The sequence below is a fragment of the Carya illinoinensis genome, chromosome 6 (genome assembly GCF_018687715.1).
Source record: "Carya illinoinensis cultivar Pawnee chromosome 6, C.illinoinensisPawnee_v1, whole genome shotgun sequence".
NCBI lineage: Eukaryota > Viridiplantae > Streptophyta > Magnoliopsida > Fagales > Juglandaceae > Carya > Carya illinoinensis.
In genome coordinates this window covers 33,987,911-34,005,211 of record NC_056757.1, presented here as the reverse complement: position 1 = coordinate 34,005,211, position 17,301 = coordinate 33,987,911, and the positions used below count along the sequence as shown (strand labels likewise).

At 37.7% G+C, this 17,301-nt stretch overlaps 1 protein-coding gene across 3 annotated transcripts; it reads right to left on the bottom strand.

Annotated features, from left to right (window-relative positions):
- Positions 1 to 659: 659 nt before the first annotated feature.
- Positions 660 to 15,574, bottom strand: LOC122313699 (zinc finger transcription factor YY1-like). 3 transcript variants are annotated; one of them, XM_043128882.1, is made up of 6 exons: positions 15,302 to 15,574; positions 13,944 to 14,002; positions 12,989 to 13,188; positions 3,116 to 3,205; positions 2,279 to 2,434; positions 660 to 1,417 (listed from the first exon to the last, which is right to left on the bottom strand). In XM_043128882.1, exons 1-6 carry the CDS (start codon positions 15,385 to 15,387, stop codon positions 881 to 883), a joined length of 1,128 nt encoding a protein of 375 aa, XP_042984816.1. In that variant the 5' UTR covers positions 15,388 to 15,574; the 3' UTR covers positions 660 to 880. The 3 variants fall into 3 exon arrangements, with proteins under 3 accessions (XP_042984816.1, XP_042984817.1, XP_042984818.1); XM_043128883.1 differs by having other exon boundaries at positions 2,279 to 2,422; positions 15,302 to 15,573; XM_043128884.1 differs by lacking the exon at positions 3,116 to 3,205 and having other exon boundaries at positions 2,279 to 2,422.
- Between the last annotated feature and the right edge of the window lie 1,727 nt (positions 15,575 to 17,301).

Below are 17,301 nucleotides of genomic sequence, written 5' to 3'. Positions count from 1 at the left end.
AACGAGGAAAATACATCGAAATACAAATCGATGCGCGCATTCCATTGCGCAGTGGGCAGCAACCAGAAATATGTTAGGAAGCATACCCCTTATCTCTATTCCACCATCTTTACTTAATTTTCATAGTGGGAAAGATCCTCCTGTTTTTTGTATATAACTACTAGTGCTACTGCTGCTAAACAGCTGTCCTTTTATGCCTTATATATAACATGCTGCTTTGTTGAAAAAAAAAAAAAAAAAAAAAAATTCGTGTCTTGAATCATCACGAGTAAACCTCTCCTGACAATTATTATTTTCATGGGTGCTCAGGTCGTCACAGATCTGCAATGGCCAGCAAGTAAGGGGTAAGCTTCAACAGTTCCTGATCGTTGTCTCGACATGAATGAGCTTTCCCCAATGGTTGGTTGTCAAACCATTCTTTCATTCCTCTCTGGAATCAGATTTATGAGAGTCCCAACAACCTCTAATGATTTAGAAAAACAAGCAACGGATGCAAAAGCCTTTCTCTTTTTTTTTTAATAAGTTTTGCTACATACAAGAACAGTCACGCGCAGTAATCTATGTACCAATACTAATTTATTCATACTTAAAATTTAAATTAACATTGTTTTCAATAAAATCTACTTTTTGACCAATCACATCACATTGGTGCACAGTTATATTTGCAACTATATTTTTCCTTTTTTAATACCCATTATACCTCAGGGAACTGAACCTAAATTAAGCCTAACGGCTTGCAAACAAAGATGCCACGAGAATCCGAGTACACTTTTGATCACTGCCAAGCGGTCTAGAACCCGTGGCCAATTAAAAATAAATAAACAAAGCTTAAGAAAAAGGTGAAAATTTTAAATTACATTCAGGGTGCCATGATTAAGATCTAATCTTCAAAATCTGTTTCTTCATCGTCATCTTCGTTTTCTGCATATCTCCAACCGTCCTCAACATTTTCACGGTCCTCCTCTGTTTCTTCACTATCTTCTTCCACATATCCTCCTTCTTTGACAGGCCATCTCTTTTTCATTACATTCACAGGTATAGCAGATGGAGTCAAGCCTTTTCGCTGTGTGGCTTTTGGAGGCGGCAACCTCAAGTTTGGTTTGGGCCTGCTTTGCTTCTGACTTTTGCCATTTACATGTTTTCCACCATAGGCATCTTGGTCACTGGCTTCATCCATCTCATTGTCAGCATTACCTAGGGCATTCTCTGCATTCTCATCAGACATGTGGCCAGGGTGCTCTTTCCTCAAATGGAGTTTAAGCTTGTATTCATGGATGTAGGCCTTCTCACACCCTTCATAAGGACAAGCATAAGGGCGGTCAGATGATGCAGAGCCATAAGCCGCAGAAGAAGGCTTGGGAGGTTTGTTCTGCTTATCTGAAGGGGGGTTGTATTTTACCACATCCATGGTCACACCCTGCAAATAAACGGTGAGATTGGTAACCAAGTACCAGTTCCTGTAAAGAAATAACATGGGAAAATGCCTTTTTATAAATCATGTCGCCTGTAAAATTTCAGTGTTCATGATAAATTCAAAGGATGGCCCTTATGCAAGAAAGCATGTGGGAAAATGGTATTGGCAAAGGATAAAAAGAACTTTGCCACACAATTTATTTATTTTCATATACACAAGACAGTAGGTTGAGCTTTATATATATATATATATATATTTTATAATTAGTAAGTTAAACTTTATTTATAATCAAGAAACATGTTATCCAGGTATATAGGGAGTATACAGGATATACCCCTAATCAGAAAAAAGAGAAGCAATAGAAGATCCTGATAACAAGAAATGGAAAAACATGATATGGCAGACATCCAGAAGAAAAAGGTTTTTCTTGCCACCATATGTAATCTCACAATTCTCAAAAGTCTGATCATTTATTTCCTTCTATATGCACCACATAACCCAAGCCAAAAATCTTCCATAAAGTAGCCCTTTCAAAGCTATCAAACCTAGAAGTGACAATTAGTTCCGTACCAGCTCAGTCGAGTTCTAAGGCAAGAGGCTATCACTTAAGAATGGTGCAATGGAGACTGATAAATGCACGAGTGAAAGAGGATCCACAATTAAGTTGAGTTGAGTAAGTATTCAAGTCAATAGTAAATATATGACTTAGAAAAGAAACATAGGCTTTTATTTGACAATAAAATAATTTAGATTCCCTAAAAAAACTACTTAATATGAAGATCAGATAAAGCAATTGCATAGCAAAATGGAGCAAAGAATTTGTCAGAAACAGCAGTGGTGAGGGAGTGGAAGTGTGGAACCAACCTTTTCGTGATGAGATGCAATGTGGTTCTTCAGCTTGTACTCATGAGCATATCTCTTTCCACAATCTGGGTATGGGCATATATGATAGTTTTCCTGTGAATGTGTTTTCATGTGTGACCTTAGGTTGAAATCCAGAGAAAATGCCTGCAGTTCATGCTAGAAAACTTTTAGAACAAACGTCACGTGCATATATGCATGGGGACACAACACACACACACGCACACACGCACATGATAGCAGACAAGCACACGGATAAGGAAAGCTTTCTGAAGCAGAAACAAAGATATGAATATAGTATGAGCTGGTCATCTCTTTTATATACATCCTGCGTGCTTGGACTTTGCCTTTCATTTTTATCAAAAAAATTCTCGATAACTTCTACAAAGAAAAAAAAGTATGAGCTGGTCACAATTCAAAAGGGTAGAGCATTTCATAACAAAGTCATGATGATCCATTGATGTCAGGCTAAAAATAAACACGAAATTGCTTGGTTGACTAGGGCACTGTTAATTATTTCACCACTGATTAGTTCTTGTTCAGCAAAAAGGATCATATTTCATCCCAGTTTTCACACTCGACTTGAACCAGAAAGAGTATTCAGGTGCCAAAACTGCAATTTTCATTGAAAGTACTCCATATTTGTTCATCTCAGACATGCATATCGCATACACACAAAGGAGTGGAGAAAGAATCAACCTTCCTAACTCCCACATACTCTTAAATTCAACAACTCCTTTATCGTAATATAATGTTCAGATTTCACTTTGAAGCCAAAAAAAAAAAAAAAAAAAAGGCTACAAATAATACAAGAAGAATTTCAGTAGACAGGTTAATCACCTTACCACAGCCTTCATGAGGACATATGAAATCTCTTTCACCAGTATGAATGAGAAAGTGTCTTTTCAATTTTGAACTATCCAAAAATTTCTGTGACACATACACATTTGAGATTGTCAAATAATCATGATGGGATGGTAAAAGACAAAATGAAATTTAAAGAAAATATATATATTAAAAATGAAATTAAAAGAAAAATCTATATATATATATTAAACATCATGCATACACTTGAAACTCTTCTCTTAAATCGGAAATTACCACCTTGCCTATGATTGCAGTGGTAATTTAAGAAGTTGCATTTTGACCTTTTCAAATTTTTTGAGTGGACTTTTGGGTGTTTTTTTTTCTCTCCGTACACTCGAGATACTTTTCAACGATGGATGGAGGTATTAGCGGCGAGATTAAGGATGGAAGCTCCATGTTTATCACTGAGAGTAGCTGCAAGGTAGTGCAAGAGATGAGGCTAGGGATGACCATGGTGCAGTGGCTTGCCAAAACAATGGAGGACTGTCTGAAGGGCGAAAAGGATTTTTACACCATGGCAAGGGAAGGGAACAAAAGCTTCATTGCGCAGATGTGTTCCAATGCCTGTGGCCGCTACATAACTTTAGTGGAGTATGGTGGTGGTGGTAGATGCAGCTTTATTTTTATACCAGAAGAGAGGGAGGGTTAGGGATGGAGGGGGATGGTGGAGGCGCTATGGGAGTTTGTAAAACAGGGAGGAAATAAGCGGGGTCCCAAAGGTGGGGTAGCTCTGAGGCCAATGGCAGTGGTGGATCAACAGAAAACTCGATCATAAGGGAGGCCTTGGTGCAGACAGTGGCACCACTGCAGTCCCAAGAGCAGAACAATGGCGGAGATAGTGGTGCTATGGCAGCTCAGAGAGGAGACACAAGAAGAACCAGCAACGGCTATGGGAATGGAAAATATCCTCATATAGTCGGTACAACAAGTACACAACGGAAAGGAAGTGGTGGCAGGCACCATGCTTATCTGGCAGAGGATGGCGTGCACAGATCACTCTTGGACGTAAATTCCCATCTGAGTGAACTACAGGAGAAGGTAGATTTATTAATACGGTACAACATGATTTGGGTCTGGGCTTGGAGGCAATTGGACATGCTGGGCTGCTGCAAGCAGATGGGCAGCTGAAGGTTGGACAAGGATTGGGCCGCCCTTTTAGGCCTCAGCCCACGGGTCAAAACAGAGGCAAGGAGACACTTGGGACCCAGCCCATGTGGAGAAAAAAAGGGTCTGGGACCGAGCCCAACCTGTGTGATGCACGGCCTTCCACCGGCAGGAACCAAGCAACCTCAATGAAGAAGGCTCTGACAGACTTTGACGGAGGCTCTAATGACACTACGGTGAAGTTGATGGTCGAGGCTTTGAAGGCAATGGAACCAGAAATGGTTCCAGACGTTCCCTCACTACCGAGTGTTGGATCTTCAGCACAAAATGGACAGACAACGCCGACGATGGATCTTCAGGTGGTCTCCTCACTTGCAAAGGGCTCTCAAGGGGGCACTCTGTGTGTTGAGATGTAGACAGAGGTTGATGGCAGCTGCCCCAAGGATGTTATCTGACGTTCCCTCACTGCCAAGTGTAGGATCTCCAACATAGCAGGACAGACAACGCCCGACGGCGGGTTTTCAAATGGTACCCAGGCCGGCGATGGATTTTCAACAAGTGAAGAGAGCTCGAGCTGTGTACAGAGGTTGAAAGTGTTGGGGGTAGTGATGTAGGGCCCTCAGGAGGATTGCATATCCTTAGTTTCAATGCAAGGCTTCCTTCAAGAGGATTGCAGGTCCTTCTATGATGAGGGGGAGATGGGAGTGTCGGTGGAGTTGCAGGGGGCAAGTAGGGATGAGATTGACATGGTGGGGGAGCCCACACCCCTAAATTATCTGCTACCAGTCAGCTTCGAGCTTCTGATTGGGTTTTATATAAAGTGTCGAAAATCCAACACTGTGTGGGGCTTGAATGCTCGAGTTTTGAGGAGCAATTCATGGCTTTGCTTACGGCCATCGAAGTTGGGCGAGATTAGATTAAGAAATCGGGATTTTTTTTTTTAAAAAAAAAAGAGGGAGCTAAAGAGGTTAACTTGGTCTATTAACTACGAGGGAAGCTCAAGCAAAGAAAGATTGAAAGGGAAGGGGCCAGCTTTTTCTTTATGAAGCCCAAAATCATATCTTAGAATATTCGAGGGCTTAATGAGGCCAATAAGCGACTTTGGATAAAAAAAAAAATTGGCTTTGTGGTTGAAAGGTGGACATTGTGTGCCTACAAGAAACTAAATTGAAAGTCATTTCAAGAAGAATTGTTCAAAGCTTATGGAGCTTTCCATATGTAGATTGGGCTTACCTTGCATCAGTGGGGGCCTCACGAAGAGTATTAGTTACGTGGGACCGAAGGGTGGTAGAGAAAATTGAGGAGTACATGGGGGAATACACAGTGGCATGCTCCTTTAAGAGTGTAGAAATAATTTCAGGTGGGCCTTTGCTGGTATTTACGGGCCAAACTTGGACAGCGAAAGAAGACTGTTATGGCACTAGTTTGCGGGTGTGCATGGCTGGTGGGACCTGTCATGGTGCATTGGTGGATACTTCAACGTTATAAGATTCCCAAGTGAACGATTGGGAGAAAGTAGGTTGCAACCAGCAATGATGGAATTCTCGGAGTGTATCTTCGAGCTAGGCCTGGTTGACATTCCTCTTATGGGAGGAACATACACGTGGTCCAACAATTTAACGTGGTTTCGACTGGACAGATTTTTTGTCTCCTCAGAGTGGGAAACTCATTATCCGAAGCTATACTAAAAGAGACTTCCTCATCTCTGTTCAGATCACTTTCCTATCTTGTTGGATTGTGGTGATATTACTCGGTACTTAGAATTTGAAAATGTGGTTGAAAACAGAAGGTTTTGTCGAGAGGGTCAAACAATGGTGGTCCTTATACCAGATTCATGGCACCCCTAGTTTCATTTTGCGGGCAAACTAAAATCTTTGAAAAAAAATTTAAAGCTTTGGAATGCCCAATCCTTTGGTGATATAGCTGAACGTAGGAAGTCCATGGTGGCAGAGTTACAGGAAGTAGAGCGGGTGCAAGAAGGCCGGGTTCTCTCTATGGAAGAAAGCCGGAAGACTAAATTAATATCAAAATTAGAGAGGGTTACCTTATTGAAGGAGATCTCTTGGCGCCAGAAATCACGAGCATTGTGGTTGAAAGAAGGTGACCGAAACTTGAAGTTTTTCATAGAGTGGCCAATTCACATAGGAGAACTAATACCATAGAGATGTTGAACATGGATGGTGTTGTCCGCACAGAAGCCCATGTGATTCAAGAACATATTGCTGGTTTCTTTGAACATTTGTTGTCCGAACAGGTGGGCTGAAGGCCTAAGCTTGATGGATTAGCCTTTGAGTCCATCAACCACTCGCATGTTTCTTGGCTGGAGAGGCCGTTTGAGGAGATGGAGGTTCACGTGGTGGTGAGGAGGATGGTCAAAAACAAAGCATCGGGTCCAGATGGCTTTTCTCTGAGATTTTTTTCAATCATGCTAGGATGTGGTGAAGGGGGACTTAATGCAGATGTTCCAGGAATTCTACTTGGTTAGAAAATTTGAGAAAAGCCTCAACGCCCCACTTTCATTGTGCTCATTCCTAAGAAGATAGGGGCATTGGAGGTGAAGGATTATCGACCCATTAGTTTTGTGAATGGGGTGTACAAGATTCTTTCCAAAGTGCTTGCAAATCACCTTCAGGAGGTTTTGGGGTGGATCATTACGAAACCCAAAAACGCATTTGTAAGGGGCAGGCAAATTCTGGATTCAGTTCTCATTGCCAACAAATGCTTAGATAGTAAACTCAAATTTGGCAACTCGAGTGTCTTGTGTAAGCTAGATATGGAGAAGACATATGATCATGTTAATTTGGAGTTCCTATTTTACTTGCTTGAGAGGTGTGGCTTGGGGAGAGATTGCGCTCATGGATCAAATGGTGCATATCAAAGTGAAGCTCTCGATGTCGGTGAATGGCAGTCCGGTGGGTTTCTTCAACAACTCCCGTGAGTTAAGACAGGGGGATCCTTTGTCCCCACTCTTGTTTGTCATTGTCATGGAGGCGCTCAGCAGAATGATCTTGACCTTGGTTAACAAAGGTTACGTGGCTGGATTTCCAGTCAGTGATTCTCTTAACAATTCTCGCTTGTTCGCAGATGATACTCTAATTTTTTGTGACGCAAAACAAAGCCAGATTCGGGCACTAAGGGCACTTCTACTCTATTTTGAGGTTGTGTCTAGTTTGAAAGTAAACTTAGCCAAGTCTGAGTTGGTTCTAGTTGGTAACATCCGCAACATCTGGCAGTTGGCCCGCACTCTTGGATGTAATGTCTCCTCTCTCCCCATGAATTACCTTAGTCTTCCTTTGGGGGCCGCCTCCAAGGCTATACCAATCTAGGATACAGTAATTGAGAAGATTGAACGTAGATTGACAGGTTCGAAGAGACTGTACTTGTCGAAAGGTGGCAGAATCACATTAATCAAGAGCATTCTGTCAAATTTACCAACTTATGTTTTATCATTATATTCCCAATTCCAGCAAGTGTGGTGGCCCATATTGAGAAACTTCATCAAGATTTCCTTCGGGGTGGTCTAGGGGATGAATTCAAATTCTACCTGGTTAAGGGGGATAAGGTATATTCCCCAATTTCTTGTGATGGAATGGGCACTAGAAATCTGAGGGTCTTCAATCGGGCCCTCCTTGGGAAATGGTTGTGGCAATACAATCAAGAACCGAACGCTCTATGGAAGTCAGTGATTGAATGTAAATATAGAGGTATGTGGGGGAGATGGAGCATTAGAGAGGTACAAGATGCGTATGGAGTGAGAGTTTGGAGGCACATTAGACGCGGCGTTTTTTGCTTGGACAGCTTTTTTGGGCAACATCTTGACGATGGACAACTTGCGGAAACACAAGGCGATCATAGTGAACTGGTGTTGTATGTGTAAAAATAGTGGCGAGACTGTGGATCACCTCCTCTTGTATTGTCAGGTTGCCAAAGCTTTATGGGATGATATATTCAAACGATTAGAGCTAGCCTAGGTTATGCCTGCTAAAGTGGTTCAATTTTTGGCCAGTTGGACAAATCTAGGCAGTTTTCCAAAAATTACAGCTATATGGAAGATAGTACCTATTTGTGTTCTGTGGTGTGTATGGCAGGAGCGTAATGACTAAACATTTCAGGACAAGGAGTGCACACTAGAGGAGCTGAGATTATTTTTTGTTAGAACTTTGCTTTTATGGGCCAAAGTTGTTGATTTTTGGGTAGTATTAACATTTCCCATTTGTTGTTTGCAGATGACACACTAATTTTCTGTGAGGCGAACCAACTCCAAGTTAGAGTTCTGAAGGCACTCCTACTGTGCTTTGAGGTAGCTTCAGGCTTGAAGGTGAATCTGGACAAATCAGAGATGGTGCCTGTTGGTGGTGTACAGCGTCTAAGACACTTGGCGAATACTTTGGGGTGTAAGACTGCTACACTCCCCATGACATATCTAGGCCTTCCGTTGGGGGCCCCCTCGAGAGCAGTGGCGTTATGGGATACAGTGATTGAGAGAGTAGAGCGACGTTTAGCAGGTTGGAAGAGAATGTACTTATCAAAAGGGGGTCGGGTTACGCTTATAAAGAGTACGCTATCTAACCTCCCAACATATTTTCTATCCCCGTTCCCTCTTCCATCAAGGGTGGCACTTCGAATTGAGAAACTACAACGGGACTTCTTGTGGGGCGGAATAGGTGAGGAGTTTAAGTTTCATCTAGTCAGGTGGGAACAGGTTTGTAAGCCCATCTCAAGTGGGGGGTTGGGCATTAGAAAGCTGAGAATTTTTAATCAGGCTCTCTTGGAAAGTGGTTGTGGAAATACCACAGAGAACCAGAAGCTCTCTGGAAGTTGGTGATCGAAAATAAGTATGGAGAATTATGGGGTGGTTGGTGTTCTAAGGAAGTGCGAGGGGCTCATGGTGCGGGTTTGTGGAAACATATCAGACAGGGATGGGAGGTTTTCTCTCACTATATGAGGCTTCCTTTAGGAGAGGGGAACAGGATCAAATTTTGGTATGACACTTGGTGTGGTAATTGCGCGCTTAAGGTTTTATTTCCGACACTATTTTTGGTTGCAAGCGACAAAGAAAAATCAGTGGCGGAAGTCATGGTGGTGATGGGGGAGCAAATTCAGTGGAATATCAGTTTTAGCAGGGCTGCCCAAGATTGGGAAGTGGATACTTTTGAAGCCTTTTTCAGCCTTTTGTACTCAACCAAACCAAGTGCTCAGCTTCTAGATTCGTTGTGGTGGGTACCGTCGGGAAAAGGTATGTTTTCAGTCCGTGTTTTCTATAAGGCTCTAACACAAGGGCAACCCTCACAGTTTCCTTGGAAAAAGCTTTGGAGACACAAGGCGCCTCTCAAAGCGGCATTCTTTGTGTGGTCCGCTTCATTGGGCAAGATCCTCACAACGGATAACTTGAGAAAACGAAGGGTGATCATCGCAGATTGGTGTTGTATGTGCAAGAAGGGGGGAGAATCTGTTGACCATCTTTTATTACACTGTGAGGTAGCTCGAGGGCTATGGAACGAGGTTTTCTGTAGATTAGACTTGGGTTGGGTTATGCCGGAATCAGTTGTGGCGGTTCTTGCTAGCTGGACAGGTTTGAGGGGCAACACCCAGATTAAGGCAATTTGGAAGATGATCCCGATATGCATTATGTGGTGTCTGTGGCAAGAACGCAATGAGCGGACATTCGAGGACAAAGAGAGATCAAGGGAGGAGCTGAAAGTCTTCTTTTTTAGAACTCTCTGTACTTGGGCTATTGCTGTTAGTTTTAATGGCCAGAATTTACATGAGTTTCTTACTTCTTTTGATCCTACGTAGTGTAGGACGTTCTTTGTACTGAACGTGGCATTTTGCCTATTCTTTTGAATATATATTCTTACTTTTCTCAAAAAAAAAAGTTGTTGATTTTAATTAGGGGTGAGTTCGGTCCGGTCCGGGGAGGTTTTGTGGACCGGACTGGACCTATTCAGTCCAGGGTTTTCCCACCCTGGACCGGACCAGACCGAACTCCATCAGGACCGGTCCGGTCGGTCCAAGGTTGACCTTTTTTTTTTTTTTTATCTAATGACATTTTTTTTAATATTTATGTAATTATATTGTAATATATTTAATATATATACATATAGTATTATATATATATTAGTAATATGCTAATACTATTAGTCTATTAGTAATAATACTATAACTAATAAATATATGTAATAATAACTATACTATAACTAATAACTATATGTAATAATAGTAATAGTGATAACTATATATGTAACTATATGTAATACTAATAACTAATACTATTAGTCTATTAGTACTAATAACTATACTAGTATTAATAACTATACTAGTACTAATACTATAACTAATAACTATATGTAATGATAGTAATACTATATGTAATACTATATTAAATAATAGTAATACTCTTATTACTAATACTCTATGTAGTTATAGTGATTTAATACTAACATATTATATATTAAGCTAACTATACTAATACTATTATAAATTTACAAATATATGATATATTATAATTTATTCTATAACTTTTATAATATGTTAATACATTAATATATATACTAGTATTATATATATATATATATATATTTTTGATCGGTTATACTAGTACTATATATTATAGTTAATAGTTATACATTAAAGAATATAGTAATACATTGATACTAAATATATATAGTTATAGACTTATAATGATTTAGTCATTATGAATTTATGATTAGTATAACTATATAATTGTATTAGTATTAGACTATTAATAATTCAATTTGACTATATTATATTAGTAATATTAGTTATGTTGAATCAATTAGTTAGTATAACTATATTCTACATCATTAGTATTAATATAAATATTAGTATTAGTTATAACTATATAGCCTATATTAGAATTGAGTTTTAGAGTATATAATAGACTAATAGTATTAGTACAACTATATAAGTATATTGTATAGCTATATATTAGTTTTAATTATAGTGATTAGTATAATTATATAATAGTAGACTATTAGTATAACTATATATTAGTATTAGTTACTATTATGGTGATTTAGTATATTATAATTTATATATTATATTTATACTATAACTCTTATAATATATTAATATATACTAGTACTATATATTATAGTTATATATTAAATAATATAATAATACATTCATACTAAATATATATAGTTATATTTATAGTGATTTAGTTATTAACTTATTATGATTAGTATAACTATATAAATTATAATAGTATTAGACTATTAATATAGCTATATATTAGTAATATTAGTTATGGTAAATCAGTGCTTTAGTATAACTATATAAGTATTAACTATAATGATTTTTATATATTCATTAAATATAAGTATAGTGATATTTAAATTATGTTAATTAAAGTGATAAATATACTATATAGCTATACATAGTATTAATTATAGTGATTAGTATAACTATATAAATTATATAATAGTATATTAGTATTAATAGTAGACTATTAGTATAGGTCACTATAGTTATTGTTGAAGTATTAGTTATAGTGATTTAGTATAACTATATTAGTATAACTATAGTCTATATTAGACTATTAATATTTTTTTATACCATATATAATTATATAATTAATAATTTAATTATATACAACTATTATATAAATAATATATATAAATAATATTTATTTTTTTTTATTTCTATTCGGTCCGGTCCGGGGTGAAAAACGCCCGGACCGGGACCGGATCGAATCTTTTCGGTCCCTTAAAAATGGGACCGGACCGGACCGGATCCAATTCGGTCCGGTCCGGTCGGTTTTGCCGGTCCGGACCGGCCGATGCTCACCCCTAATTTTAATGGCCTTGATCTTCATGATTTTCTTATTTCCATTTCCCCCTCCTAGATAGGTGTTACCTCTTGTATACCATCTTGTATACTTGGGCTATGCCTATTCTTATTAATACAGTCGTTTGATTATCAAAAAAAAAAAAAAGGTCATGCATGAGGGTGAATAGTCAGACAATATGAGATCAGAACACAAGTTGTCCTAAGCAAAATGTGTATATGTGTGTGTGTTTATATATATATATATATATGACAAATGCAATGTCAATTAGACTCAAATCACTGCTGGACAACCCAACCATATATACTTGTGGTATAGCAATTTCTGACTACAGGGTTAAACCAGAAAGCAAAGTCTCATGAAGTTCTCATATTTTTACACCTCAAAATATTACCCAATTCTCATTGCATTATTGATGCCTCTCTCTTTCCCATGAGCTTAAACTTTTCTTTGTAGAACTTACCTCATAGGGAGTGTCTATCTACTTTTTCAAAATGGTGGGAGTACACAGAATTGCATCACAAGAAATAAATGGGCATATTGGGTTCAAGCACCTTTGAAAAAGCACTGCTCTGGCCCAAGCAGAAACCCAATTGAGTTAAAGTTTGCAAAGGTTTCCTATTCATCAAACACGACCTATATGGAAATCACAAAAGCTGAAGTTGCAACAACCCTCGAAATTCCCTAAATACTATTTTTATTCTCTTTTACCTCACAAACCAACATGGTCAGATATCACACAACTTATCATAGTTTACACATAATCTAACTTTAGTACTCATATCGTTGAGATTTAAAACAGTGAACTGATGTACACTTCCCATATTTTTTGTTGAATTAGTACGAAACTGTTATCAAGAAAAAAAAAAAAAAGAAATTTAAAAAATACAAAAACAAAAAACAGAACATAGGAAAACCGTTGGGCACTATACCTTTCCACACCCTTCATAGTGACAAACATATTGTCTCTCTCCATGTATATGAGAATGCTTCCTCAAAGCACCAGCATCAATGAAGGTCTTGCCACAACCTTCATAGCTGCAAAGGAAAAGTACTTCAGTTGTTGGTTCTGGTTCTGGCTCCAGTGCCTCTGGCTCTTTTGCCTTCTCTTTCAAGGCCTTCCATGTTTCCTCTAAGCAATGCACCAAAAAGAGAACCATTAAGACAAACTCAAACAATCTTGTTAATGATTTTTTTAATGATGATCAAAGAAAATGAACAAGGGCATTATTGAGGTAAACAGAAAGTGTCCTAATGGTGAAAGACTCGTATTAGAAAACATCCTCGTCAAATAAAAAAAAAAGCAGAGAAAGAAAATATACTTCATCTATCACTTTTGAATTGTGAAGCATTAAGACTTCTAACAAGCTGAGATCATGCCCAACATCCTTTCTTGGACTAAATCCTTTATTCCAACTAAAGTTTCCTCATCTCTACAACAAATTTTACTCACTTCTCAAATCTTACATCAAAAACAAGTAGGCACGGTCTTCAACTTCCAGCTCAGATCAGGTGAATAACTTTCAGGTGAACTGAATTCTTGGAAGCTTATTGTTGTGTTGATCTATATAATTTGATTTCATATACTGATATCATAACTTTGTCCTTGTTTCCCCTTCTAATAAATTCTCAACAAAAAATGTGGAAAAAATATCATCCCCTTCAGAAAGCACCAACACCAGAAGTTGAAGGTGAAATTCCAAATCGGGGTGCTGATTCACACTCTTCTGGTGCAAACTTGTTTAGTTTTAAGACATAGAAAAGAAACAGAAACCTTCAAAGAACATGGACTATAAGTGTTTGAAAAATTCTCCTACTGGAAGATAATTGCAAAATAACTTTAAAAAAAAAAAAAAGTCAGACAGGTAAAAACCAAGTAAGACAAACCTGTTACCCATTTCAAGAGAGAGCACTTCCCACCAGTTACTACAACATCCTGAGGAACCCTGTAAGAAAACCAGTCTATTATTGGCACACACCACACAAGGAAGGAGTAGATAGCATAAACCAATCAGCTAGAGCACAAATATCTCAAAAACTAATCTATTCTTAAGTATCTCGTTGGTTATCCCAAATATTGAGAAAGAAGAAACTTCAAATCACCCTTTGGTTCTCACATACCTCTACCTTGCGTAAAAATTTGAAAGCATTGTTGCAAAACCTCACAAAGTTTGGGTCTAAACAGAACTTATATATACACGTATATCTTAAGTAGAGCTCATATAATTTGGAAACCAAAACAAAAGATACATAAGGTAATTTTGGAAAATGATTCTTTCATGCTTGATGTGGTGTCTATGGCTAGAAAGGAATGAGAGATGTTTTGAAGACAAAGAACGATCGACAGAAAAAATTAGGGAATTTTTCTTTAAAACTCTATGTCTATGCGCTAAGGCTAATGTAATGAATGGTGATGATGTGCTAGAGTTATTCTAGTTTTTTCAATCTTTTTAGTCACTTTATGTAGGTATTTCCTCTTGTATACTTCCTGTGTACTTGAGCTATGCCTATTCATGGTAATAAAATTCTCATTAATTATATAAAAAATAAAATAAAATAAAAAAAGATACATAAGATTTGAAGTGTTAAATATTTAAAAAGAAAACAATATGCAATCGAATGACTTAACTGCAGTTAATTGAAACTCTTAGAAATAAAAATCCGATGAACTAATATTTCGTATTCATGGGACAAGAAAAAAGAAAAACCTCCAGTCAGTTTTAAGCCTAAATTCAAGTCAATTCCCAATTAGTTTCCTTCCTTCATAACACCTGAAATGTTCTTCCTTTGTACCAATTCTCAGAGACCAAACATATAATACATTGAATAGCATCTCAGAAATTAAAACCCCATTTATATTGTCCTCAATTTTCATGAAAACAGATAGCAACATAATTGATCCAAGAAACGGATCATTCTAGTTATTTAAACCCCCGCCCCAATAACAAAAATCACAGCCTATCACAAATAATAAAATCCATTCACGCTCAAGCGATGCCAGTTTTCCATTAGCATCAAAACCAAAAACCGCACATGGTCAAATTATCTAAAATTTTCATTTTTTTTTTTCCACTCATTTTTACGGGAACAAAAATAATAATAGTTATTAATCCCTATAGATACAATATAACCAAGTTTCTTTTTTTAGTTAAGTAGAACCAAGATTAACATAAAAGCTAAAACTAAACAAGTTCTTTCAAAAATAAAAAAAACAAAAACAAAAATAAGAAGAAGAAGAAGCATACCACTCCTTGAACCACTTAACGGCAGGGGTCTTGGACTTGACAATGGAGCGCCGTTCATATAGATTGTGGGTGAACTGCGTGTCCATCACTTTGTCCCCTTGTTTTGTTTATGCATTCAACACGAGCTTCGCGAATCACCGAAGCCTCTCGGAGTTATAGTTAGGGTTAGGGTTTCAGCCTCGAGTAGTGAGGAAGAGAGAGAGAGAGAGAGCGCGCGCGAGGGAAAATGCTTGAGGTGATTCATCCATGCCCGTTAATCTCTGTTTGGTGCTTTTATGGACTGGATGGTCGAAGTCGAACCGTACTCGACCGAATCACGTTATTCAGACGGCCCGACCGGGCTGTCTAACTATTAGTGGTTCATGAAGGTTTTTTTTTTTTTTTTTTTTTTTTTTTTTTAAGGAGGGGGTTTTCAAATCTAATATCCTTATTTTGGAAATTTGAAAGTTATACCAATAAGATCACATATCTTTAGCAGTTCGTTATTTAGAGTATTCTCATTGATTTGGCTAAATTTATCTTCAAATTTAGCCAATATCAACATTTCTTTATATTTTCATATTCTATCTAAATTCAATCCCACATTAAATTAGCTATCCATTCTCAATATAATAATAAAATATTATTAAATTAATATTTAAAAAAATATTTTTATCACAGTTTATAATTCTATCAATTTAATAATATTAATAATTATATTAGAATTAAATTAATATTAAAAAAACATAGTTTCAAATAATCTTTCTATATACAGTCGAGTGCTACAAGCGGCAAGGAGTTGGCTGACACCATGTCAAAAAACAAAAAAAAAAAAGCAAAATGCTCGAAATAAGGAAAAAGAAACCAAAACAGATCATGCTTGTCAAAGAGAAACTTCATTTCTTTTACAATTTCGTCCATCATCTCTTCGGGTAGTTTCTTTTACAAATTTCATCTATCATCTATTCGATTGGTTTTTCTCTTAGTTTCATTTCTTTTACACTTTCATCTCTCTTGTTTTTGACTAAGAAGTTTAAAATTTCCTAGCTCCCAAAGCGAGATCCTCGTCCACCACAACAACACAAATGCACATGTCAAGGTTCAGCCTTAGGGATTCATCCGCGGCAATGGAAGAAGCAACATCAAATTCTGCATAACTACCTCAACAAATCATGATTTCTAGTGGTCTCACCATCAAGATAGCACCTAGTTGAAAAAGAGCAGGCGTAGAGATTGTTGTTCTCTATAATTCTAATTTAGATTTGCCATCTCCAAATATAAAGAACTCCCCTTACCCTTCCATCACAAGAAAACCCGCTAATCAAGCTATTTACAAAGCTCGTCCTCCGCTTCTTGTCGGTGTGAAAAATTTCTACTGGTCTTCATGCTCACAGATCAAGCTTTGTGGCGTCGTCTACTTCTCTAACTCATGGTCTTCGTTCTCACAGAAGCTTCATGGTTTGGTCTTCTTCTCAATTTTTACTTCGGCACTGAGATCTTCTAGTGGATCTCTGCAGGTATTTTCGTGGGTCATGAAGTCCATGTGGGTCATCTTGCAAGAGGTCATAAGCAGCCGCTGAGCTGGTCTTCTTCTTCATGTGAGTATTTTTGTGGGTATTTTCTACTGATTCATCTTCGTATGGGTTATCTTCGTGGGCGTGTGGGTCATCTTCGTGGTAAGGAGTTACAAACATAGTGAAAATTGCGGGGGGTACTGTAGTGGTGAGAAGAGCCATTGAAGGAGAGGAGAGAAGCGTTGTTTACACGAATCTTCCTTTACTGTTTTTCAGACTCAAGAGAGGAGCAGAGAGAGAGGGAATCAGAGGGAAATGGTTCTAAGCTTCGTGGTTTGAAAACGAAATGACAAAAGTGTTAAAGTTAAAACGTTGCATAGCAATTTTTGACACATCAGCACAACCGTTTGCGTTAGGCGATTGCATTCAGCATTTTTCATTTTCAAATATTATTTTATCCTTTGAAATAAAAGTGAATAATATTTTAATTAGCGAAATGAAAGTGTA